A 25,149-nucleotide genomic window follows, 5' to 3' on the forward strand; every position below is an offset into this window, starting at 1 on the left:
CAGCCCTCCTGAGCATGCACAGCCGCCTCTCCTTGAATGTGGGTTTCTCCTCTCAGCCACCTCCCCTGACCTCAGGTGCCGAGGACCAGCCCCGGCTGATCCAGGGTATTCGAAGGGGAGACGGCGTCGGCGACTATTTATATGCTAATTAGGGATATAGAGAACAATAGAATGAGGATAGCTCAGTAGGAAATTTCAGTGGAGAAAAGAAGCTGAGTAGCTTGGTTTACGCGGGAGACCAATAAAACTTCAAGACAAGAAGTTTGCACCACTTACGTAGGCCGCAGGCGCCCTCTCGAATAGCGGAAGGTGTCTCACCCTAGACACCTTCTCGAGTGGGTCTTAGAAGCCCAGGCATGATTAGTAAGCGTGGTGGGTTCCGCGCTCCAGATGGAGACTCAGCTGGAAGTTAAAAGAATGACATGGGGAGACCAAGCGTTGGTGAGCAAGGCCCGTAGCTTTATTTTTAACAGGGGCTTTTATACCCTAAGTTACACATAGAGGATAATAGGGGATGCAAAGTCAGCAGTCTTTGGTTCTTATCAAAAACCAAGGTTTCTTTCCTGCAAATGTATCGTATACAAATGGTTTAGGTGATTTACATCATCTTCTGGCCAGAAGGCCTACTAACATTTTATGACTCTTGACAAGGACTTATCAACAAAGACTTACTTTCTCTAAGAGTAATTATTTCAAGGTTTGGCACCATCTTCCAAAGATAAAATTGCATTCCTATAGGGCGGATGTGTAATGGGTTTACAACAAAGAAAGAATTTATTACCTTAAGGGTCTAAAGTTACTAACACCAAGGCCACTACTTATTTTTTCTACATACCCACTATTAATTGATACATATTCAAGGATACAATTCAGGGGATGTGAAAACTTGGCAACAAGCATTGACTCATCAATGAAATCCTTTACTAGTTTATTCTGACAGTTTTTAACTCTCTGAGAGGCTCTAAGCTACTTGAATATCTTAAGCTTCCCATGCCTCTCGAGGCTGGGAGACTGTAAACAATCGTATGCATAGCTGCAGGAGTCCGGGTAAACTTGTCAGGCGAGTTAGAGAGCCATCAGAGGGGTTTGGATTTAAACACTCCTAATTGCCCAGGAACTTTATTAATTGGAGTTGTAAGTTAACTCTTTGACACAGAGAGAGAGAGATGGTGGTAGGGGACAGCCCCCAGTAAAGTCAGAGGTGAGAGCACAAAGCAATAAAGTAGGCAGACTCTGGTTTTCTGGGGGAAAATGCTCGAGAATATCCGGGGGGACTCCTGAGGCTCGATCCCGCCTTTGCGTATGCCGAGCCTCCTTCCTCATGACCTTTGTCACGAGTGGAATGCCTCACCGGCTCCCCGCATCTCCCCCTTTTTTATTTCTTAAAACAGCCAGATGTAGCTCAGTCGCGAGCCTCTGAATGCTCTGCCGAAGAATCCTGACAATACAAGGAAGAATGATTATTAGAAATAAAATTAAAACAGCCAAGGTAGCGTAGCCGAGGAAGGTAGACAGAATATTTTTTCCTGAAATGTAGTTAGAGAAAGTATGGAAGAAATCATTTGCTGTTCCAGCGGCAGTAAAATCTAATCGGGAGTGTTCCAGGGTTGCTATTTGATTGTGAAGTTTCCCTAAGTCTAAGCTAATGTCAGAGCTGTTCCAAATACCTGAAATATGGTTTTTAATCTTTTCCCATTCAAAATCTGTGTCATTTACTTTCAGGGGTGTTACACATATCCACCAGTAGTCAGCATGACAGGACAATGCCATTTTCACCTTTAAAGCCTGCAATTCAGTCCCAATATGTATTACTGCTTCCTCTAGGGCATCTACCCTCATTTCTAATTTCCTGTCTATAGCTTCCTGTGTTGCCAATGCTAAAGAAACATTTTTGGACATAGAATCAACATATTGAGCAGTATGTACTTGTTGAGTCAATGATATTGCTGCCACAGTAACAGAAGTAATTGCACTTATCAATGCTGCTATTCCCAAGATAAGTAAGCCCACAAACCGTCGTGTTCGCATTAAATCCTGCAGTTGTTGTAATACAGCAAGAGCATAATTCAATAAGTGGTTACATCATAAGATAAGGTGGACGTTGTAACATTACAAAGGAGCAAACATTATATTGAGGATTTAAACAAGATGAGAGCATACATTTGTTCACAACACCACCACAAAGGAGCAAACATTATATTGAGGACTTAAACAAGATGAAACAAGGAGCAGCTGTAGGCATCGGCTCGGCGGAGCAGTGTCCGCAGCATCAGGAGGCAGAACGCTAACGGCAGGTTGTGGGCCGAGGCGTCTACGGCGGGCGGAGGGGCGGGGTTCGCGGACTCGGGCTAGCCGCCGCCGCTTGGGCTCAGGGCGTTTTCCTGTCGCCGGCGGCGGGAGCGCGCTGGTCTGGACTGCACTGCGCGGACGCGCTTTCCTCTCTGGCCCTCACTCGCCGCACAGACTTCTTTGCTCTAGGTCTCCGGGTGCAGCAAGGAGGGTGCGGGGCGCCGCTGGCGGCGCGGAGGCGAGAGCTGGCTGGGGGAGGGGGAGCGAGCGAGTGCGCGCGCCGCGAACCTGGTCTTTGGGGAATGTGACATGACGAATTTTTCTGAGATCCAAATCGGAGAATCTGCATTCTGTAGAAATATATAAGCATACCCTCTCCCACAAGTTAGCAACACATCTGGCCCTTTTCACTCTCCAGTAAGGAGGTCTTTTTACTTGACCAGGGGCCGAGTCGTAGCCTGTAATTCAGGCATCTAGTGTCTCATCATTGTAGTCTGCCCCTGTGTGTTTACGTTTAAGTGAGTAATTACAATTTGGACATAACTTTACTATTTGTCCAGCTGTTTTCCTAGGGATATGTTAATTTAGGTCTAATGTTTAGTTTAGGTCTCTGTATAAATTTAAATAATAAATGTATAACCTCCTTATCTCATTTTGGTATACAGACATACCTAAATGTAAAATGTATTTATATATGTATTTATATATGGCAACAAGTATAAACTTATTGACATATAATATATATAAATCAATATACTTGAATTAATCTTTATAATTAATATATTAATTAATATATATTACAGCAATACAACACATACACAGCTAATACCAACCAACACAAACCAATGTACTGCAATAATACATGTCACACATATACAATTATACAGTATATAGAACATATATCATCACAGCACACCAATCCATACCAATTAATATCAGCCACACACATTATATTACTGCAATATACATTTAATTATACAGTATATATATATGTATATATAGTATACATATTAATTTATATACAAATTAAGTATAGATCTATAAGTAGAATTAGGTATACCTTTATTATATTTTATTTATACCCATACCTAATTAGGCAAACTGTAATTAGGCAAATATATTTATATTATGTATTTATAACAATATATAAAGTATTGTTAAATGTACCACCTGTATAGCATCCCCACCTCACATACCACTTTCTCTAATCCCACCAACTCATTTTCAGTAGTATGTGTTGGCCAGGAGCTGTAATTTCCTGCACCCAAAAGGCTAGATCACTAGATCCAAATGTTTCGTGGCTCTTAACTTGAGAAGTCAAGTTTTTTCTTGTCTGATAATAAGGTAAAAGCAAAGGCTGTGTTACTCTTTGACCTTTATTAATTTGTACAGTTTTGGTAGGCGGTGATACCAAGACTTTAATTTCTCAATATAATCAGAATCTACTACACCATGCACCACCGAATTTTTTTTTTTTTTTTTTTGAAAAGAAAGCGAGCTATGCCCCAGGACAGATCTTACAATGTCCAAAGGCGGGGGGCCAGCCACTCCCGTTGGAATTGGAGTAAGCGGCACATCAGGGGTTAATATTGTTGCTAAATCCCCTTGCGGTTTCGCTTTTCTCCTAGCCTGGGTGAGACCCCCCCTGAGGGGGTTTTCTCTAAGAAGCATGCTCTGCATATTGTGCACGCAGTCTGTTTTAAAAGCTCCACTGTTCAAAAAACTTTTTATCTTCCTCAGGCTTAGGCAACGCTTTGAGAGGCTTTGGGGGCAAAGTGGGGAACTCCTGGGTCCTGGGAGGCACAAACGGAGGCGGTGGCGATCACCTTAAATCAGAAAGTGGTGGATAAGTTTTTTAAAGGTTTGCGCAGAGGGGGAGGGAGCTCGCCAGGGCGCTCGGCCGCAGCGTCCTGTAAACCCTCTCCTTCCTCGGGAGGTAAAGCACTTTCTCCCTCCTTTTTTTTTTTTTTTCCAATAGCAGAAATTATGATCTATGCAGAAAGTGGAGACTCACCACCATCTACCGCTATAGCCTCCCTCAAAGGCTATTTAACAGCCTCATGACAGGGGTCCAGGACATTTTTAATCATATTTCACAGAGCCAATAAACATTTGTCTATTCTTAGATGCAGAGAAACCCATTTTTTTTTTTTTTTTTTTTGAGAATGTTTTTATTTATTTTGTACCTTCTTTACCCTATCTAAACTGCAGAGGGGACTAGAAAAGAAGCCTCAAGGTGAGGATCAAATTTATCCTTGGGACTAGAGCAAACCCTTCTCGGGGAAACTCCTAGTGGAGGCCCTTTACCCCCACACGGAGGAGGAGGCATGGGGGGAAGGGAGCGTCCCGTATTTCTCTTCTCCTGCTCCGGAGATCCTTTAACTGTTTGGTGACTAAATCTTACAAACTGTCTAATCGGGGATGTTTCCCTCAAGCTCCTAGGAGCGGATGGTCTGACAGGGGAAGTTTCTCTTAGGCCTTTTGGGGCATCTTTGTTTAAGAGATGCCAATCTCCATCAGAGTGATATTTAGTTGTTATCTCGCCTAAATTCTCTTTTTGTTTTGGGGAAGGCTGATCTTGTTCCTCATCCCTATCTTTAGGTTGTTCCTGAGTAGTCACGGCTGTTAACATTTTTCTTAGTTGCCGATAGTCAGGCGGGTCTTCGTTTTTCTCATTTTCTTCAGGTTTAACTACGATTTCGACTTCATTTTCCTCTTTAAAAGTTACTCTTTTAGATTTAGGGGCAGGTTTAGCTACAGCATTTTCTTCATTATCCCTTTTAAGATGTACTTTTTCTGAATCTGGGGCAGGGTCTAAGACATCTCTAATAATATTCCATAAGGAAAAGGCGTCATTAGGCACCTTTTCTGAGCCATGTTCTGCATGGTAAGTTTTTAACTGTTTTCCTACTTTTTCCCAGACATCTAAGTTAACAGAGCCTTCGTCTGGAAACCAGGGACAGTGCTCTTGTACAAATGAAAGAAATGATTGAATGGCAGATTTTTTAACTTTAATTCCTCTTTTACCTAATAACTGTAAAATTACTCCTATAAAGAGCTGTCTTTCATTTGATTCAGTATTACCCATGTCAGAAAATTAAGTATAGTAAAAGATTTTGCTTTTAGCTATCAAAAGATTAGGCCTTTTTTGTCAGCCTTTTTAGAAATCGTTTTTTCTCTCTAACTCTTCAACACTTTCAACACTTCCCACTCCTCTCTCCCTGTCTATTCTACAGGGGGGTCTGCAGCACCCTAAGTGGGGTCCTATCCGTCCCGAAAACTCAACACTGGGGGAATGGGGTTGGGGACTTACCTTCGAAATCCCTGTTCGGGCGCCACCTGCCGAGGACCAGCCCCGGCTGATCCAGGGTATTCGAAGGGGAGACGGCGTCGGCGACTATTTATATGCTAATTAGGGATATAGAGAACAATAGAATGAGGATAGCTCAGTAGGAAATTTCAGTGGAGAAAAGAAGCTGAGTAGCTTGGTTTACGCGGGAGACCAATAAAACTTCAAGACAAGAAGTTTGCACCACTTACGTAGGCCGCAGGCGCCCTCTCGAATAGCGGAAGGTGTCTCACCCTAGACACCTTCTCGAGTGGGTCTTAGAAGCCCAGGCATGATTAGTAAGCGTGGTGGGTTCCGCGCTCCAGATGGAGACTCAGCTGGAAGTTAAAAGAATGACATGGGGAGACCAAGCGTTGGTGAGCAAGGCCCGTAGCTTTATTTTTAACAGGGGCTTTTATACCCTAAGTTACACATAGAGGATAATAGGGGATGCAAAGTCAGCAGTCTTTGGTTCTTATCAAAAACCAAGGTTTCTTTCCTGCAAATGTATCGTATACAAATGGTTTAGGTGATTTACATCATCTTCTGGCCAGAAGGCCTACTAACATTTTATGACTCTTGACAAGGACTTATCAACAAAGACTTACTTTCTCTAAGAGTAATTATTTCAAGGTTTGGCACCATCTTCCAAAGATAAAATTGCATTCCTATAGGGCGGATGTGTAATGGGTTTACAACAAAGAAAGAATTTATTACCTTAAGGGTCTAAAGTTACTAACACCAAGGCCACTACTTATTTTTTCTACATACCCACTATTAATTGATACATATTCAAGGATACAATTCAGGGGATGTGAAAACTTGGCAACAAGCATTGACTCATCAATGAAATCCTTTACTAGTTTATTCTGACAGTTTTTAACTCTCTGAGAGGCTCTAAGCTACTTGAATATCTTAAGCTTCCCATGCCTCTCGAGGCTGGGAGACTGTAAACAATCGTATGCATAGCTGCAGGAGTCCGGGTAAACTTGTCAGGCGAGTTAGAGAGCCATCAGAGGGGTTTGGATTTAAACACTCCTAATTGCCCAGGAACTTTATTAATTGGAGTTGTAAGTTAACTCTTTGACACAGAGAGAGAGAGATGGTGGTAGGGGACAGCCCCCAGTAAAGTCAGAGGTGAGAGCACAAAGCAATAAAGTAGGCAGACTCTGGTTTTCTGGGGGAAAATGCTCGAGAATATCCGGGGGGACTCCTGAGGCTCGATCCCGCCTTTGCGTATGCCGAGCCTCCTTCCTCATGACCTTTGTCACGAGTGGAATGCCTCACCGGCTCCCCGCACTCAGGCATGTAGTAGCTCCTCTTGGCGGCCCCCCTGACCTTGGGTGTGGGGTAGCTCCTCTTGGCCACGGATGGTGTGATCACTCACCTAGAGACTGACATCCTGGAATGTTAAGTCCAGTGGGCCTTAGAAAGCATCACTATGAAAAAAGCTAGTGGAAGTGATGGAATTCCAGTGGAGCTATTTCAAATCCTGAAAGATGATGCTGTGAAAGTGCTGCACTCAATATGTCAGCAAATGTGGAAAACTCAGCAGTGACCATGGGACTGGAAAAGTTCAGTTTTCATTCCAATCCCAAAGAAAGGCAATGCCAAAGAATGCTCAAACGAACACACAATTGCACTCATCTCACATGCCAGTAAAGTAATGCTCAAAATTCTCCAAGCCAGGCTTCAGCAGTACGTGAACAGAGAACTTCCAGATATTCAAGCTGGTTTTAGAAAAGGCAGAGGAACCGGAGGTCAAATTGCCAACATCTGCTGGATCACTGAAAGCAAGAGAGTTCCAGAAAAACATCTATTTCTGCTTTATTGACTATGCCAAAGCTTTTGACTATGTGGATCACAATAAAATGTGGAAAATTCTGAAAGACATGGAAATACCAGACAACCTGACCTGCCTCATGAGAAACCTATATGCAGGTCAGGGAGCAACAGTTAGAACTGGACATGGAACAACAGACTGGTTCCAAATAGGAAAAGGAGTACATCAAGGCTGGCTGTTGTCACCCTGCTTATTTAACTTCTATGCAGAGTACATCATGAGAAACGCTGGGCTGGAGGAAGCACAAGCTGGAATCAAGATTGCTGGGAGAAATATCAATAACCTCACATATGCAGATGACACCGCCCTTATGGCAGAAAGTGAAGGGGAACAAAAAGCTTCTTGATGAAAGTGAAAGAGGAGAGTGAAAAAGTTGGCTTAAAGCTCAACATTCAGAAAACAAAGATCATGACATCTGGTCCCATCACTTCATGGCAAATAGATAAGGACACAGTGAAACAGTGGCAGACTTAATTTTTTGGGCTCCAAAATCACTGCAGATGGTGATTGCAGCCATGAAATTAAAAGACGCTTACTCCTTGGAAGGAAAGTTAGGACCAACCTAGATGCATATTCAAAAGCAGAGATATGACTTTGCCGCAAAGGTCCATCTAGTCAAGGCTATGGTTTTTCCAGTGGTCAAGTATGGATGTGAGAGTTGGACTGTGAAGAAAGCTGAGTGCTGAAGAATTGATGCTTTTGAACTATGTTGTTGGAGAGGACTCTTGAGAGTCCCTTGGATTGCAAGGATATCCAACCAGTCAATCCAAACAGAGATCAGTCCTGGGTGCTCATTGGAAGGACTGATGCTGAAGCTGAAGCTCCAATACTTTGGCCACCTCATGCAAAGTGTTGACTCACTGGAAAAGCCCTTGATGCTGGGAGGGATTGGGGGCAGGAGGAGAAGGGGACGACAGAGGATGAGATGGCTGAATGGCAATCCAGACTCGATGCACATGAGCTTGTGTGAACTCCGAGAGTTGGTGATGGACATGGAGGCCTGGCCTGGTGCTGTGATTCATGGGGTCGCAAAGAGTCGCACACCAACGAGCGACTGAACTGAACTAATTCAGTGAATTTGTTAGATTAAACGTTATGTGTACAAAAAATATGTTTCAATTCCAGTAGATCATACAATTGGTGAGCACCAACAACTTGGGTGTTTCTGTTACCATCCTGTGGACCCGTTTCACTCGTCAGCCGTCCCCTTGCCACTATCCTCGGACATGCCCTACTCTGTTCTGTGAGAATGTTTGCTTTTGTGTCATTTGCTTTCCTTTATTTTTGTTTTGACTTATTTGCTTTTAAAATTTGTGTTTAATGTTCCACATGTGAATTCGAAGTGAATTCACAAGACATTTCTCTTTTCTAAATGGGTCTTCAAGACACGGAGAGATACAGGGTGAGTTTTGCTGTTCAGTCGTTCAGTTGTGTCTGACTCCTTGTGACCTCCTGGACTGTAGCCTACGTAACGTTGATTGGTTAAGAAAACCTCATCAAAAAAAAAAAAGGAAAGAAAACCTCATCAAGGTCATGTGACCTTAGGGGAGTCTCAAGTCAGCAGGAAAGGGAAATTTCCCCTCTGACCCTCCTCAGCCACCCTGGAAGCTGCATCTCCTCAGCTGGAGTGTCCAGCACTCATGATTCTGAGCATCTGCTGACAGACTAGAGGCTCACAGCTGCATTTCAGGTTGTGTGGTTTAAATTTGGTGTTTGGCTAATCCCTCAGGGAAATGGGACAAGAGTAAAATCATGTAGTGATGTGGCTTTAGGCAACCTGGGATCGATTCTGTAATTTCTTTAGAATTTTATTTTACTTGTTTTAAGTTTTGGTATTATCCCATTATAATTTTAGTGAAGTTTTAGGTGCATCACCATACATTTCAGCTTCTGTGAACCACACAACTTCTCAGCACCAAAAACTGCAGTTTTCCTCTGTTACTATTTGCTGCCCCATTTTCTTTGAGGCTACTCTTCTGATTTCCTTTACTCAGGTCTGTGTATCTTTGTATTTGCTATCATGTCAACGTTGTCTTCTTTAAAATTCTTTTTTCTTGTTTTCTTTTTGTTTGTCTTTTTTGTTCCACACATGAGTGAAATTGTGAATTATTTCTTTCTCTTCACATGTCTTCAGATGTGGTTAGACCAAAGGGAATAGATGACGTCACTTGGCTAAGAAACTCTCGACAAGCTCATGCAACCTTGGAGCAGCCTCAGGTCAGCTGGGAAAGGGACATTCCTTCTTGACTGGTCCTCAGCCACCATCAAAGCTGCATCTCCCTCAGTGAGGGCATTCCTCCCGCACCTCTCTGATCATCTCCTACAGAGAGGAGGAGCACAGCTGGATTTTAGGATGGTTTGCTTTTTAAACCTGGTGTTCAGCATATTATTCAGAAAAAAGTCCATAGTAAACTTATGTAGTGGTGTGGACTGGCAAGAGGGGAAGATGTCCTGAACTTTATGATTTCAGTTTTTTAATTGAGTAAACGTTGATGTTAATATTAGATGTTTCATTTGTACTTGTTTTTGCAATTACAAAGCTAATTTTAAAACTTTGGGGTGAACTCCACAGGAATAAAAAAGAATGGGAAAGGATAACCCCCTCACCCTCTGAGAGTGGCCGAAAGGGAGAGAGGCTACTTGAGGGGAAGAAAGCACAAAAGGGACCTGCTGCAGACTCAGGGCAAAGGGAACACCATCGGTCCTGGGCCCGGGAGCCCTGTGGCAGGAAACCCCAGCGTGGGGCACTGGCTTCAGGCACAGAGGCCAAGGGCAAGAGGGTTGCACACAAAGCCCCAAAGCTACTTGGCTTCCCCCTTCCCTTTTGCCTTTTTCAGCTTCTGCTGCGTGATCTGCATGTCTCTCTGCTTGGGGGACAATCGCCCCAGCAGCTCAGTGCTTTCCCTTAACTGAGCTGCTCTGCCTTTTCTTATTCTTCTGGCGGGCAAGCTCCTGCTGGCTACCTCGCGTCATGGTGACTGCAGCGACTCTGCCCTTTTGTACATTATTATATTTCAGCTTTTTGAGCCATATTCATGCTCACCACCCAGATTTTCCTCTGTCACTGCCGTCACATTTGACCACCGTGACTCTCCTGCCTTCTCCCCTGAAGCTTCCTCCCTCAGTTCAGTTCAGTCACTCAGTCATGTCTGACTCTTTGCGACCCCATGGACTGCAGCACGGCAGGCTTCCCTGTCCATCACCAACTCCCAGTGTTTCCACAAGCGCATGTCCATTGAGTTGGTGATGCCATCCAACCACCTCATCCTCTGTTGTCCGCTTCTCCTCCTGACTTCAATCTTGTCCAGCATCAGGGTCTTTTCAAGTGAGTCACCTCTTCACATGAGGTGGCCAAAGAATTGGAGTTTCAGCTTCAGCATCAGTCCTTCCACAGAACACCCAGGACTGATCTCCTTTAGGATGGACTGGCTGGATCTCCTTGCAGTCCAAGGGTCTCTCAAGAGTCTTCTCCAACACCACAGTTCAAAAGCCTCAATTCTTTGGCACTCAACTTTCTTCACAGTCCAACTCTCACATCCATACATGACTACTGGAAAAACCATAGCTTTGACTAGATGCACCTTTGTTGGCAAAGTAATGTCTCTGCTTTTGAATATGCATCTAGGTTGGTCATAAATTTTCTTCCAAGGACAAAATGTCTTTTAATTTCATGGTTGCAGTCACCATCTGCAGTGATTTGGGAGCCCCTCAAAATAAAGTCTGCCACTGTTTCCACTGTTTCCCAATCTATTTGCCATTAAGTGATGGGATTAGATGCCATGATCTTAGTTTTCTGAATGTTGAGGTTTAGGCCAACTTTTTCACTCTCCACTTTCACTTTCATCAAGAGGCTCTTTAGTTCTTCACTTTCTGCCATAAGGCTGGTATCATCTGCATATCTGAGGTTATTGATATTTCTCCCGGCAATCGTCATTCCAGCTTGTGCTTCATCCAGCCCAGCGTTTCTCATGATGCACTCTGCATGTAAGTGAAATAAGCAGGGTGATGATATATAGCCTTGACGTACTCCTTTCCTGGTTTGGAACCAGTCTGCTGTTCCATGTCTGGTTCTAACTGTTGCTTCCTGACCTGCATATATTTCTCAGGAGGCAGGACAGGTGGTCTGGTATTCCCATCTCTTTCAGAATTTTTCAGAGTTTATTGTGATCCACTCAGTCAAAGTGCTTTGGCATAGTCAGTAAAACAAAAGTCGATGTTTTTCCACAACCCTCTTGCTTTTATGGTGATCCAGTGGATGAGGAAGCCTCCTCCCTACTGTACGCTGCCTGTTCTCATATCTGTGTGGTGCCTCTGTCTCTGCTGTGTTTGTCACTGTTCTGGTTTGTTCCTTCTGTGTCTGCTCTCACTCTTCTACCCAGGAGGGAAATCCTCCTGTTTTTGCTTTCAGCCTCTGACTTAATTCATCAGCATCATAGCACTAAGGTCTCTCCATGTTCTGGAAAATAATAACATCTCAACTGTTTTTCTTTTTCTGGCTAATTAGATTTCCATTGAATAGGCATACCATTGAAATCCAAAAACATTATTTGTTCATCCTTAGTTTAAACATGTATTTCACATGAGCTAGGTACAAATGAGACGCTGAGGACAAAAGTTCCAGAAAACAGACCCTCAGCTGTGAATCATCTAATCTAGTAGAGAGGAAGATAATTTGAAGTGAATTTGTACTTGAAAATTGCCTTCCCTGATGTCGAATGGGAGAGTCCAGTTTTCCAAATAATCGCACTTATTTTTGATTTTCAAATGCCTATTCCTCAATATTAAGTGTAGCTTCCCCCTAGCACAAATGTTTGTGTACATGTGGGGAGATCTTTTATCTCCTAGACTGTGATACATGTAACCCAAGTCTCTAAATTTAGTCTTCCAAGGATACAAATCCAAATGCATGATATTCTGGGTCTTAATCTGTGTGTCGGGAATCAGGGGAGAATATAGAAATGTCTGGGCAGCTCAGTTCAATCTCTCAGTCACGTCTGACTCTTTGGGACCCCGTGGACTGCAGCACACCAGGCTTCCCTGTCCATCTTCACCTCTGGGAGCTTACTCAAACTCATGTCGATCGAGTCGGTGATGACATCCAACCATCTCATCCTCTGTCGTCCCCTTCTTCTCCTGCCTTCCATCTTTCCCAGTATCCAGTCTTTTCCTATGAGTCAGTTTTTAACATCAGATGGCCAAAGTATGGGAGTTTCACCTTCAGCATCAGTCCTTCCAGTGAATATTCAGGACTGATTTCCTTTAGGATGGACTGGTTGATCTCCTGGCAGCCCAAAGGACTCTCAAGAGTCTTTTCCAACACCACAGTTCAAAAGCATCAATCCTTCAGCATTCGCCTTTGTTTACAGTCCAACTCTCACATCCATACAAGACTACTGGAAAAACCATAGCCTTGACTAGACGGACCTTTGTCAGCAAAGGAATGTCTCTGCTTTTTAATATGCTGTCTAGATTGCTCATAGCTTTTCTTCCAAGCAACAAGTGTCTATTCATTTCATGGCCACAGTCACCATCTATAGTGATTTTTGAGCCCCCAAAAATAAAGTCTGTCACTGTTTCCCTATCCTTTTACCATGATCTTAGTTTTCTGAATGTTGAGTTTTAAGCCAACTTTTTCACTCTCTTCTTCCACTTTCATCAAGAGGTTCTTTAGTTCTTCTTCACATTCTGTAAAGAGAAAGATCTGGGCAGGAGAAGTCAATATGTCAGAAACCTGGTCCTGATGTCATGATTCCCATTTAGGGTCGATAGGGCAGGAATGTCTCTGTGTCTCTGCATCAAAATGACAGTTTCTTCTTTCTTTTCACAGAGGAGATACAAAAATTAAGATTGAGGAGAATCTCCAGTAGGTGTGGAAGATGGCTGGTCATTACGGATGGCTAAGAGCCTGCCAACTCTTTCAAGACCAGAAAGTGAGGAAGCAAAACCCGGGACCTGGGAGGCAGATGGCTCCCCCACCACAGGAGAAAGACTCCATGGTGAGTGGAGGCTTGGACCTGCAGGGAATCTGTGGGTGGCATGAACTGTGGAGACAGGGTTTAGACCTGGAATATTCTGGGTCCATAACTAACTAGTGCATTCGCATCCAAAGATAGCTGCCTCGAACTCCCTCCCCAGCAGATTGGGCCACTCAGAGCCTGGGAGGAACCATCAGGGCTCCTCGGGGTTATGTCTGCCCTGGCTTCATGGGGCTCTTACTGTTTACCTTAGACCGCCAGACCCTCCTCCTCTGATGCTCCTGACAAGGGCTTTGGGAACCACAATATTGTAACTATCCCGGCACCTGAGGGACCGCATCCTTTCTCCAGAACCAGCATGCAACGCTCTCCATCCGTCCTTGCATTCTCTTTGGCCTCCTGCCTGTGGCTTCTGCTGACTCACTGACCTGGTTTTCCTCCACCCACAGGTGAAGTGTAAGGACTGTGGAGCCTTTGGGCACACAGCAAGGAGCCTCAGGTGCCCCATGAAGCGCTGGCAAGGGGCAATGGTCCCCTTGCCCTTGGGGTCCAGATTCGGTAAGGAGAACCTGGCGTGGAAGCTGCAGGACACACCGACCCCAGGGACCCCTAACACGGCTGAGATAAAGGAGGAGGAAAGGCAGAGGTGAGCAGTGGGGAGGTGGGACCCAAGGTCTGGGCTGCAATCTGGAGACAGTTCCTCTCCTTATTGACACTGTGCTAAGCCATGTCTAGAAAGGACAGGGAAACTCGGGAGACAGAGACAGGAACGACGTCCTCAGGGGCCACACTCGGGGGCTCACACTAGGCCCTGAAGTCACTAAAGAGAGTGTGGAACACTCACAACTTTGCAGCTGACCAGCCCCGAAGCCCTGGAGGGGTCTCTGGAGTCGGGGAAGGACATGGGGGTTCGGCACAAAGGCAGAGGGGTTCAGGTCTGGTGTCACTCCCAAACTAGGAAAGGGGCTGGGCCTCAGCACCGTTGGTCCCAACTGTGACAAGGACACTGGGTTTCTGACACTTGACACGTTTGTGTTGCAGGAAAGAGGAGCAGCAGAGGAAGCTCCTGCAGCGATTTCCCAGAAGGCCTCATGGTCGGCAGCCACAGAGCTGGAAGGAGGAGCCGGAGCCCGGCCTCTGCCTGAGGGTCAGTCTCTGCTGGGCCCCCTCTAATCCACTGGCCTCAGTTCTGTCTGTGGGAGGAAACCAGTCATATTCTTTCCTGACCAATGGCATCATTTATTTTTCAGATGCCATTTTCCGTGGTGCCTTTGATTTTGCATTCTTACTCATATGTCTGGCGAGAAGCTGGCAGAGACATGGAAGTGATTTTATCAGCAGCTTCCATAGTCAAATCCTTTAAGTTAGAACAGGAATCTGTAAATTGTGATTCATCCTCCAAAACTGGACAGGAAAATTCATTTTGCCATCAAGGCGCCTGCAAATCACCAATCTGTGTACAGTCTCAAATAGAAGGTCTACCAAACACTTGCTTCCCCTTACTTAACAAGAGACATGGTTTGAACATTTCCATTTGATGTATAAATGTACCAAGGTCACATGAGCACCCTGATATTGAGGATCTTATCATATAAAATGAATGCATGTGAGGTGTTTTACTGGATGGAGAGGAGATTCTCACACCTGGCTTCTCTGTGTGGTCTTGTCTTCCAGCACCCAAACATGCCCGTTCTTATCCATACATCCAAGAGGCAATCCTTCCAGGATCCACATCACCCAAGAGGGTCACCAACGAGGAGACATGATGTGAAATCCAGCCTCCCCACAGTGCCTCTCATCAGCAGGAATTTGGCCCCGGCCTCCAAGGGCCGCATCGAGGCTCCAGGCAAGAGATGTGCACAGACCCCCAGCCTGACATGTGTGAACCCCCCAAAGAAACCTAGACTCAGCCCCGTCCAGACCCCCCAGCAGAGCACTCTGACAGCAGATCTGGGGGCCTTCCTGAATCTCCCTCCTCCACCCAGCACAGCTGGACGTGGACCGAGAGTGGCCGCCCGTGTATCCAGGGAGACACCTGCCCAGGGGCAACGGTTTGACCTCCAGCCTCCAGCGGACAGATCTCCCTCCAGGAGCGTGGGTGCTGTCTCCGCAGCGCACCCCCCACCCATCATCCGTGTCCCGGCCCAGCCTCTCAGGATGCTCTTCCTGAGAGACGGTGAAGGCTGCTGGAGCTGCCGGTACACGGCGCCCCCGTCTCTGTGGCCTGCGGAGCGGCCAGCCCTTGCTGCTCAGAGCCCGTCCGTCGACCAGGAGCCCGACGGACATGCTGTCCCGGGGCCCCGGAGCATCCTCTATGATGACCTCCAGGTGTCTTCTTCCTCCGAAGAGAGTGACTGGGACGAAGACACCAGTGGCAACTGAACCTTGTCCTCCAGTCTCAGGAGGTGCCCTGTCGTGACTGTGACCTTGGCGGGTGGGCTGGGTGTTAGAGGGAGTGGCTGTTTCCAGTGAAGCAGGACTCCCCACCCTGGTGGGTGAGACAGCAGTGGGACCGGACCACCCTGGGGACACACAGCTGCACACACTGCACTGTCTCCTCATGGAATCTGAGTCTGTCCCATGGCAGTTACCCAACCAAATGTCAAGCTGTCAACCTCAATCTGTTATCAGTAGTTGAGGCAAATTCTAGGAGTGACTTTAACCATTGTGCAGATAGGAAGTGATGGTAGTATCGGTAGTTGACGATGGTAGTGTCTGTGTTGGATGGTAGTATCTGTATCTGAACATTTGGAACCTGCCTAAAGGGCCTGACTCTGCTCTGCAGAAGGTCAGCCGCTCCTTGTCCTGAGAGAAGTCTAGTGGGCTCTGTGGAGTCTTGCACTATAAATCACAGTGGGGAAAATTCCCAAGGCTGTGCTTATCAAGTGTCATTAAATGTTACTACAAAGCTTTGTTTTTAAAATTGTCTTTCTGTGTTTTCAATATAAACAAAAAAAATTATACAGTCCTCTCAAGAGATGTAGAAAGATCATTTGGTCACATTCAACATCCTGGTCAGGCATGCCCTGCACCCAGCCCCTGCAGGGCCTTCCTTCTGCCCTAAATCAAATCAGCAATAGGTCAAGATCCATTTCATATGTATATATAATTAAATACTGTTGAATGTAATATGCTAATATTTCTTTAAGATCTTTTGTATTTATGTGCATCAGAAAATTTTTGATTTTGTTATCATGGAATGTTACGCTTAGTGGCTCAGTCGTGCGTAACTCTTTTGGACCCCATGGACTGCAGCCCGCCAGGCTCCTCTGTCCATGGGGATTCTCCAGGCAAGCATCCTGGAGTGGGTTGTCATGCCCTCCTCCAGGAGATCTTCCCAACCCAGGGATTCAACCCAGGTCTCCTGCATTGCAGGCAAATTCTTTACAGACTGAGCCACTAGTGAAGCCCTATTATGTCATACTGGTATGAAAAACTAGTTGGAATCAGTTGCCTCCTTACTTTTGAATGATAATTTTGGTAGGATTTATACACTGTCTCCTACAAATTTTATAAAATTTACCAATGAAAAAGTTTGAATTTTAATAAAGTTTTACCATAGAAAACATTTTGTGTGTGGTTTTTATCTCTAAGCCTTGACGATCATCTTAATACTATTTTGACTCAAGATAGATCTTGTAATGGAGGGGAAAGAGGAGCATGGGAGGACGTTATGAAAAACACAGAATCAGGGCCTCCCAGATCCCCGCGGCCACTTATGCACGTTAACAATGCCCCCATGTCAGTCCCCTGCTTGGAGAATGTGGTCAGCCTGTGCACTGCCTACAGCCACAGGAAGCCCCAGAACTACCTCAGCCCTCATTCTCAGGTGCCCTGTGCTAGCTCTTCTGCCAGAACCCTGGGATTTCACACAGTAGGCTTCTGAGTATCTCAGCAGGGGGCTACAGGCAAGTGTCAGGGACTGTTGTTTTTGGACCAACAGGGGCCAGCAGAGGCCACCACGAGTGGTTTGAGAACTCCCTGACCAACCAGGCACTTATCTACCCTTGCTCGGGCTGAGGGTCACCACCCCCTTGTCTCTCAATGAAGTGAGTGAAAGTCGCTCAGTTGTGTCCAACTCTTTGAGACCCCATGGACTGTATAGTCCATGCAATTCTCCAGGCCAGAATATTGGAGTGGATAGCCTTTCCCTTCTCCAGGGGATCTTCCCAACCCAGGGATCGAACCCAGGTCTCCCACATTTCAGGCAGATTCTTTACCAGCTGAGCCACAAGGGAAGCCCAAGAATACTGGTGTGGGTAGCCTATCCCTTCTCCAGTGGAACTTCCTGACTCAGGAATCGAACTGGGTTCTCCTGCATTGCAGGCGGATTCTTTACCAACTGAGCTATCAGGGAAGCCAGCTTGCCTCAAAGCACAGTTCTAGTTCCAGGTAATTATTCTTACCATTTTCTTAAGCACTGAGGTTAAAATTATTGGCTACTCATATGTGCCTACTTTCATTATAAATGTCATCATGGCCCCATGTTTTGTCTCTCAAACACTCTTGCTCCTCCCTCTATACACACACGTTGTTTTAGTCTGGAACCTCAATTAGCCTCTACTATTGCAAGAGCCTTCTTCTAAATAGATTGCTCTGTCAATTTAATTATTCCCCGGGCCAGTTGTCTTTAAAAAATAGCCTCTAACTTGGCACAGATGAAGGTGTGCAATTTACCTTTGTGTGCTGCATACAGGCACACGCACACACATACACACCTATATACACACACAGAATGTTGTTGTCAGTCTTAAAAGCCAACCACAAGATTTACTCAGACAAGAGCGCTTGCAATACTTTAATGTAAGAGCTAGAAAGGAGCTGAGAGATGATCTAAGATGACATATTCCAGAATATAGTCCAGAATTGGTACCTGGGAACTGTGTTAAAAATGCAGACGTTTAGACTCCACTGCACCCTACCAAACTAAAACTTCCTGGAGTGGGTCTAGGTGTCTGCATCTTGAAGCAGCTTTCCCAGTTGTTTTCATGCATGATCGAGTGTCTCCGGATCAAGGTGCAGCAGATCTGAATCTATGCAGCTTCTGCTGAGACTCCAGGAAGATGACTTTCTGCTGATGTCTGGACCTCTAGTGAGGGGCTGGCCTAGAGACTTGGACCTGAACCCTGACCTCCTGCCTCCATGTTCAGAGATATGTCCATTTCCCTGCCCCACCAGCGTCTGACCTGATGAGGTTCTGAGAGTGAATGACCACAGGATTCAACTTCCTCCTCAGCCCTGAGGAGCAAAGCCTGATCTCAGCAACAAGCTCACACCTCACTGGGAGGCAAGTGTCTGTTAAGCAAACTCACAGGCGTGTCATAAGTACATTGTGAACAGAGCGGCATGGGCTTTCCGATCCAGAGAAGGCGATTGATCGTGAGGATGGCTCGTAAAGCCTGGGAAGAGCTCACTAATGTCTAGTCACTGATGAAACCAGCCCCACTCATTGTCCCTGAATACAGACGGCTCCTCGCTCAGACCCTTTAATCTGGAGCCAAAGCATTTGTAGCTCATGTTCCCATTTAACACGGTTTTCTGGTCCAAAGTGTGCGCCCACAGTCTCCCAATGCTCGAAGTGTCCCACGAAAGGAGGATTCTCTGGCTTCCTGTGAAGGCCGCTCTGCGCTCAGAACAGCTGTGCACGGAGCCCTAATGAGGCGGAGGAGCGCGGACATCCGGCCCCGACGTCCCACTGGTGCCGGAGCCACGGACCGAAGTGTCCTCTCCTCTTGGCGACAAAGCCAAGCTGTCTCCTCCCTCCAGCCATGAGCACTGCTGTCCCCGTGTTCGCCATTCTCTTCTTTATGAGCCACGTTCCACCAGGTAACAACAACAAAACCTTGCTGATGCCTTGGTAAGAGTAGAGTGCCTGAGACCTTGAACGGATCCAGTGATCAGAGCAACGTTACCATCACCGCTGCCTGAGGAGGGGTCTCCTGGGAAACCTGGGAAGACGCGCAGCCTCCTGACTCAGTCGTTCCCCACAGCAACTCTCAGTTAGACGACACGAGGTCAATGGTGTTTCAAGGGTGTTTCAAGGGCTTGAAAGAAACCCTCCTTGCTCCAGCACTGAAGATGAATTATTTAGGCAAGTTTACTAGCAGTTTCTAGATTTAGGTGACAAAAAATGGGGGCATTATTCTACTAAATTTTGGTCTCCGAAACTCTACTACTTGCAGAAAAAATTAGAATCCTGATACTTATATGAGAGCTATGCCAAGCTACAGGGGCCTGGCAGGTGGATAGGTGAGGGTCTCCTTGAAAGGCTTACTCTGAGTCAGAGTGTGTGTGTGTGTGTGTGTGTGTGTGTGCTCATGTGACTCCTGAGAGACTTCTAACCCATTGCCCCTTAACACTGCTGGTCTCCTGGCTTGATGATATCCCTGAAGGCACCCTGGGCTTCCTCTTCCTTTTCAACATCTGTTGTCCTGGAATAGAACTTAAACACAGAGATGAAGATGGCACCGCGGTGGAGTCTATCCACCTGCATGCTGTTTGGTATGCCAACACCCATCACAGGGACAGGCGTAGATGTTTATCTCCAGGACCTGTTGATCTAAGGAGGGATGAGCGACTCACTGCTCTACGTCAACAGGAATGTCTTATCTTTTCCTGAGAATTCAAGGTCTCAGGGTTGGGAAGGAGTCTGAAGGTATGTCCACATTCACACAGATGGGTGAATGTGGACAGTCCTCCTATAAGGAGCTGTAATCCCAGCCCTTTCATTCATCTCAGATCCCTTGTGGAGTGTGGGGCAGTGGATATATTTCACAGACAGGCAAAGTGCATGTGTGTGTACACACACACATACAGAGAATGTTACTATTCTGGGAATAAGGAAAACTGCAGATGAAAACCTTGAATACACAGCCTTACTTAGTACTAATCTGATCCCATAATTTTCCTTCCAAAGCCTGCTCCAACCATCAGATTCTTTGAGGCTTTAGTGCCTTGAGCTCTCATCCCCTGGGACACTTATGCTGTCTTTATTTCAGTCATGTTTTATTTACCTCTGGCTCTCACTTACCAAACCTCTTCTTCATCCTTGGGCCAACAATCTACTTTGAGAGCTAGTTGACTCTTCCCTGGACTGTCTAGCCACCAAGATGACTGGACCATGATATCTTAGAAGTCAAGGGCCATCGTATCTGTTTTTTCATTGGAAGCCTGTGCCCCAGTAAGGGCCTCCCACTCAGTGGATGCATAACAAATATCAATTCATGATTGTTTTGTGGACGGTAAAGAGTTAAATTCAATTTAATCCATTTGACTTTCCTTTTGAATTCAATGGACTTTTGTAGAATTGCTACAAATGCCCTACACTGATTTGAAGCTATTCAAGAGTTGGCTTTTGTGTTCTGGAATAGAAAAATCTAGAAGTGCTGGTTTTGAGAACTCTTTTAATGCCAGCAAGGAGTTTCAGAAGCTGTCTTGGGAAAGGTGCTCTTTGTTACATGTGGAGACTGCTGAGATGAAGCCGCTTTCAAAAATGAGCCCCTCGTTGTGTGTGACCCATCTCCAGAATACTAATATATTAGGCTGTAAGTCAAATATGATTCAATGTTTTTAACAATCGTGTGTGTTCAGCTCTTGAAAGTGAAAGTCGCTTAGTTGTGTCTGACTCTTTGTGACCCCACAGATTGTGTAGCCTGCCAGGCTGCTCTATCCATGGAATTCTCCAGGCAAGAACACTGGGATGGGTAGCCAGTCCCTTCTCCAGGGCATCTTCCCAACCCAGGGATCGAACCCAGTTCTCCCGCATTGCAGGCAGATTCTTTACCAGTTGAGCCAGAAGGGAAGCCCAAGAATAATGGAATGGGTAGCCTATCCCTTAAGAACTCAATGTATACAACGATTCCTGCAGCAGGTTGCAACCTGGAAGAGCAGCTCCAGGGAGAGAAGCAGTGAGTGCCCCCTCATGATGCAAGATATGCTGACGTGGGCCCTATCTGCACATTGCGTACATAGGAATATTGTTTCCTTCCCCCAGAAGTATATCCTCTCTAATAATTTCCTTGTGTACGTTATCTTTTGGATCTGTATTTCAGTTCCACTTTTGAAAGATACACAAACACACAGAAAGACAGCTTTCTCTAAAAAGTTTTTTCAACTTTAGAAAAATGAGCAGTACAAGACTTCATAACAAATAAAGACTGCCTTCTGCCATCAGTGTCAGGAGATAACAGGCAGTGAGAAAGACAGGAGGAGCTTTGATGTGTGTGAGCCCCGGAGCGAGGGCAGGGCTGCCCATAGGCAGGCTCTTCTTTCTTAGATGCACTCAATCTTGCTGGATTTTCCAAGAATGCCCCCAATACAAATTTTTTGTGTGAAAGCAGATTTTTAAGGGGCTCTCCCAGGTACTCAGTGGTAAAGAATCTGTCTGCCAAACCCTGGGTTGGGAAGATCCCTTGGAGATGGAAATGGCAACCCACTCCAGTACTCTTGCCCGGGAAATCCCATTTACAGAGGAGCCTAGCAGGCTGCAGTCCATGTGGTTGCAAAGAACTGGACACGACTTAGTAACTAAACAACAAACAGATTTTTAAGAAAATCAAGTAACAATGAAAAATCCATACAAGCTTGTTTGCAGATATTCCTTCACCACATGTAATTCAATAACATTTAAGGAGACCAGTAAACAGTAACCATCACCCTGTTCTCTGTGCAGGCAGCGCCAGTTTCAGGGAGGTCTGTGAGCGTCCAAATGGGTCCTGCCAGGAATTCTGCCTCGACTCAGAAATTCATTCTGGGCGATGTCTGGATGGCCGCCCATGCTGCTTGCCCTTGGTGAACGTCCCTGAAGTCGACCCCACTACACCCAGAGTGCGCTGAAGGCCTCCTGAAGCTTTTTGTTTGGATGTTTTATTCTGACTCTCCTGATCTTTCACTCTTGCCTCTCTGTCTTTTGTTTCCACAGGGATTCTTAGTGAGTTCTCAATAAATAAAGAATCAAAATTTGCAAACACAGAACCTGTTCTAAGAATCCTGTGATGTATCCTCACTTGGCCGTGGTTTGGTTTCCATCTTTTTATCTGGCCTGGATGAGCTCCAGTTGGGGGCAGGAACTTTTTCTCTCCTCCTGTTTTCACCTGGCCCTGCAGCCCTCTGCCCTTCATCTGGGGAGACGAATCCCCTTCCACACTTGGAAAATGCACCACTTCACTCCACGCAGCCTCGTGGGGTCTCCTTTCCTGACAAAAGGGCAGCTCATTGGAAATCTTCCCGGAAGTCACCAAGAAGCTGAATCATGGACAGAATGACACCCAGAAAAAAGCCAAGTTCTTCTCATACCCTCTTCACAGCCAGTGCTCTGGGTCCCCCTTTTTCCACATTCTCAACAACACTTTTTCTCTTTTATTTTTTGACAATAGCCATCCTAACAGACAGAGAGGAGCCTGGCAGCTACAGTCCATGGGGTCGCAAGAGCTGGACACGACTTAGCTACTAAATTACCACTACCATCCTAACATATAGTTAGAATTTTTTTGCATATGTGATGCAAACTTTTAAGATCTACTCCCTTATCAATTTTCAATTATACACTAAAATGTTGTTAACTATACACAGCAGGCTGTCTATTAGCTCTCCAGAACTTATTTACCTTATAACTGGAAGCTTGTACACTTTGACCACCCTCACCCATTCATCCCACCCCCAACAACCATCACTATATTTGTGGTTTCTATGAGTTTGGATTTTTTTTTTTAAATTCCACATATAAATGAGATCATTTGGTGCCGGGGACCAGCCCCGGCCGATCCAGGGTATTCGAAGTGGGGACGGCATTGGTGACCTATTTATTTAAATATTTTATCAAAGATATAAAGAGTAATAGGATGAGGATAGCTCAGTGAGGAAATTCAGTGGAGAAAAGAGGCTGAGTTGCTTGGTTTACATGGGAGACCAATAAAACTTCAAGACAAGAAGGTTGCACCACTTACGTAGGCCGTAGGCGTCCTTCCGTTCTCCCAAAGGAGAGGAGACACTGAGGCCTCCCCGGTCGGATCTTAGAAGCCCAGGCATAATTAGCAAGCATGGCGGGTTCCGCGCTCCAGATGGAGACTCAGCCAGAATTTGAGAGAGAGAGCGACATGGGGAGACCAAGTTTCGGTGAACAAGGCCCGCACTTTATTTTCCAAAGTAGTTTTTATACCTTAAGTTATGCATAGAGGATAATGGGGGAAGGAGTAGAGTCATGCAGCAAGCCAGGCTTTCTTCCTGCAAACTTATCATATGCAAAAGCTTAGGTGATTTGCATCATCTTCTGGCCTGGAGGCCTGTTAACATTTTAAGACCCTTTCTTCAGGAAACTTACTTTTCTCTAAAGGTGATAAGTCAAGCACCACCCTCCAAAAGCATTAGATAAAGTTGCATTCCTACAGAGCAAAGGTGAGGTGGGCTCAATAAGAAAAGACTTAACTCAAGGGTCCAAGGTTACAAACATTGAGGCTACTACTTACATTTCTATACACCCATTATATCAATCAATACACTGCCAAGGACACAGTAGGTAAGGGATATGGAGACTTAGCAGCAAACATTGGCCCAATAAGTGAAAAACCCTTCACCAATACAATTTCTAATCAATCTTTTAACTACTCAAAGGAATCTGTGTTTAGACAGTTTAGAACATCTGCCTCTCACAGTTGGGAGGCTCTGAACAATCACATGTGGCTGGAAAAATCTATTCAGGCAGGCTAGAAGATTTCCAAAGGAGTTTGTAGGTTAAACAGTGTCACACCCAGGAATTATTAACTGGAGCTGTAAGCTAACTCTTTTTTCAGAGAGAGGTAGTGGGGGACAGCCCCCCGTAAAGTTAGAGGTGTAGGTGAAAGCACAAAGCAGAAAGTAGGCAGACTCTGGTTTTGGGGGTAGATGCTTGAGAATTTCCAGGGGACTCCTGAGGCTTGATCCTCTCTTTGCGTATGCCGAGCCTCCTTCCTCATGACCTTTGACATGGGTTGAGTTCCTCACGCTGGCTTCCGGCAGTGATAGAATTCTAGTTGAGCTATTCCAGATCCTGAAAGATGATGCTGTGGAAAGTGCTGCAGTCAATATGCAATATGCACTCAATATGCTATATGCACTCAATATACAATATGCCGGCTCCCGGCAATATGGTATTTGTCTTTCTCTGACTTACTTCAGTTAGCATACAGTCTCAAAGTTCATCCATGAATTTCCTTCTTATTTTTTTATATTCCATTCTGGGACACTTTTTCATTTATTTCTGCCTTCTTCAATTTCCTTTATTATTGTCTTATATTTTCAGTGTATAGATGGTTCAATTCTTTGGCTAAATTTTTTCCTAAGTATTTTATTGTTTTTGATGCTATCACAAATAAAATTGTTTTCTTAATTTTTCAGATAGTTCATTTTTAGCATATAGAAATGCAACTAAGTTTTGTATGTTGATTTTGTATCCTGGAACTTTAATTCATTTATTAGTTTTAACAGTCATTTATGGAGTCTTTAGGGTTTTTTATATTTAAGATCATTTCACCCTAATCAAAGCAGAGGCTATTTAGAAAAAACAAAACTACCATATGATGCAACAAATTTTCTTCTGGGTTTTTTTTTTTTTTTTGAAGGAAACAGAAACACTAACTCAAAAAGATATCTGTACTCCAATGTTCATTGCAGCATTATTCACAATAATCAAGATATGGAAAACTTAAGTGTCCATTGATAGATGAATGAATAAGGAAAAT

General features: G+C 45.1%; 2 protein-coding genes across 2 annotated transcripts; both read left to right on the forward strand.

Moving 5' to 3' along the window:
• The first annotated feature begins 8,562 nt into the window (after window positions 1-8,562).
• On the forward strand, window positions 8,563-16,952 carry LOC101907165 (putative protein FAM90A23). The gene is made up of 5 exons (XM_005225937.5): window positions 8,563-9,677; window positions 13,288-13,456; window positions 13,885-14,081; window positions 14,477-14,582; window positions 15,110-16,952. Exons 2-5 carry the CDS (start codon window positions 13,337-13,339, stop codon window positions 15,815-15,817), a joined length of 1,131 nt encoding a protein of 376 aa, XP_005225994.2. The 5' UTR covers window positions 8,563-9,677; window positions 13,288-13,336; the 3' UTR covers window positions 15,818-16,952.
• A 2,225-nt stretch (window positions 16,953-19,177) lies between these two features.
• On the forward strand, window positions 19,178-22,284 carry DEFB108B (defensin beta 108B). The gene is made up of 2 exons (XM_024986405.2): window positions 19,178-19,261; window positions 22,107-22,284. The coding sequence occupies exons 1-2, from the start codon at window positions 19,204-19,206 to the stop codon at window positions 22,268-22,270; spliced, it is 222 nt and encodes a 73-aa protein (XP_024842173.1). The 5' UTR covers window positions 19,178-19,203; the 3' UTR covers window positions 22,271-22,284.
• Window positions 22,285-25,149: the final 2,865 nt, after the last annotated feature.

Source organism: Bos taurus, chromosome 27, assembly GCF_002263795.3.
Source record: "Bos taurus isolate L1 Dominette 01449 registration number 42190680 breed Hereford chromosome 27, ARS-UCD2.0, whole genome shotgun sequence".
In the NCBI taxonomy this organism is placed as follows: domain Eukaryota; kingdom Metazoa; phylum Chordata; class Mammalia; order Artiodactyla; family Bovidae; genus Bos; species Bos taurus.

Coding starts and splice junctions, on each gene's coding strand:
- LOC101907165 (XM_005225937.5), top strand. CDS start 13,337: ATGGCTGGTCATTACGGATGGCTAAGAGCCTGCCAACTCTTTCAAGAC. Junction 13,457..13,884: donor CACAGGAGAAAGACTCCATG/GTGAGTGGAGGC, acceptor CTCCACCCACAG/GTGAAGTGTAAGGACTGTGG. Junction 14,583..15,109: donor AGCCCGGCCTCTGCCTGAGG/GTCAGTCTCTGC, acceptor CTTGTCTTCCAG/CACCCAAACATGCCCGTTCT.
- DEFB108B (XM_024986405.2), top strand. CDS start 19,204: ATGAGCACTGCTGTCCCCGTGTTCGCCATTCTCTTCTTTATGAGCCAC. Junction 19,262..22,106: donor TATGAGCCACGTTCCACCAG/GTAACAACAACA, acceptor TTCTCTGTGCAG/GCAGCGCCAGTTTCAGGGAG.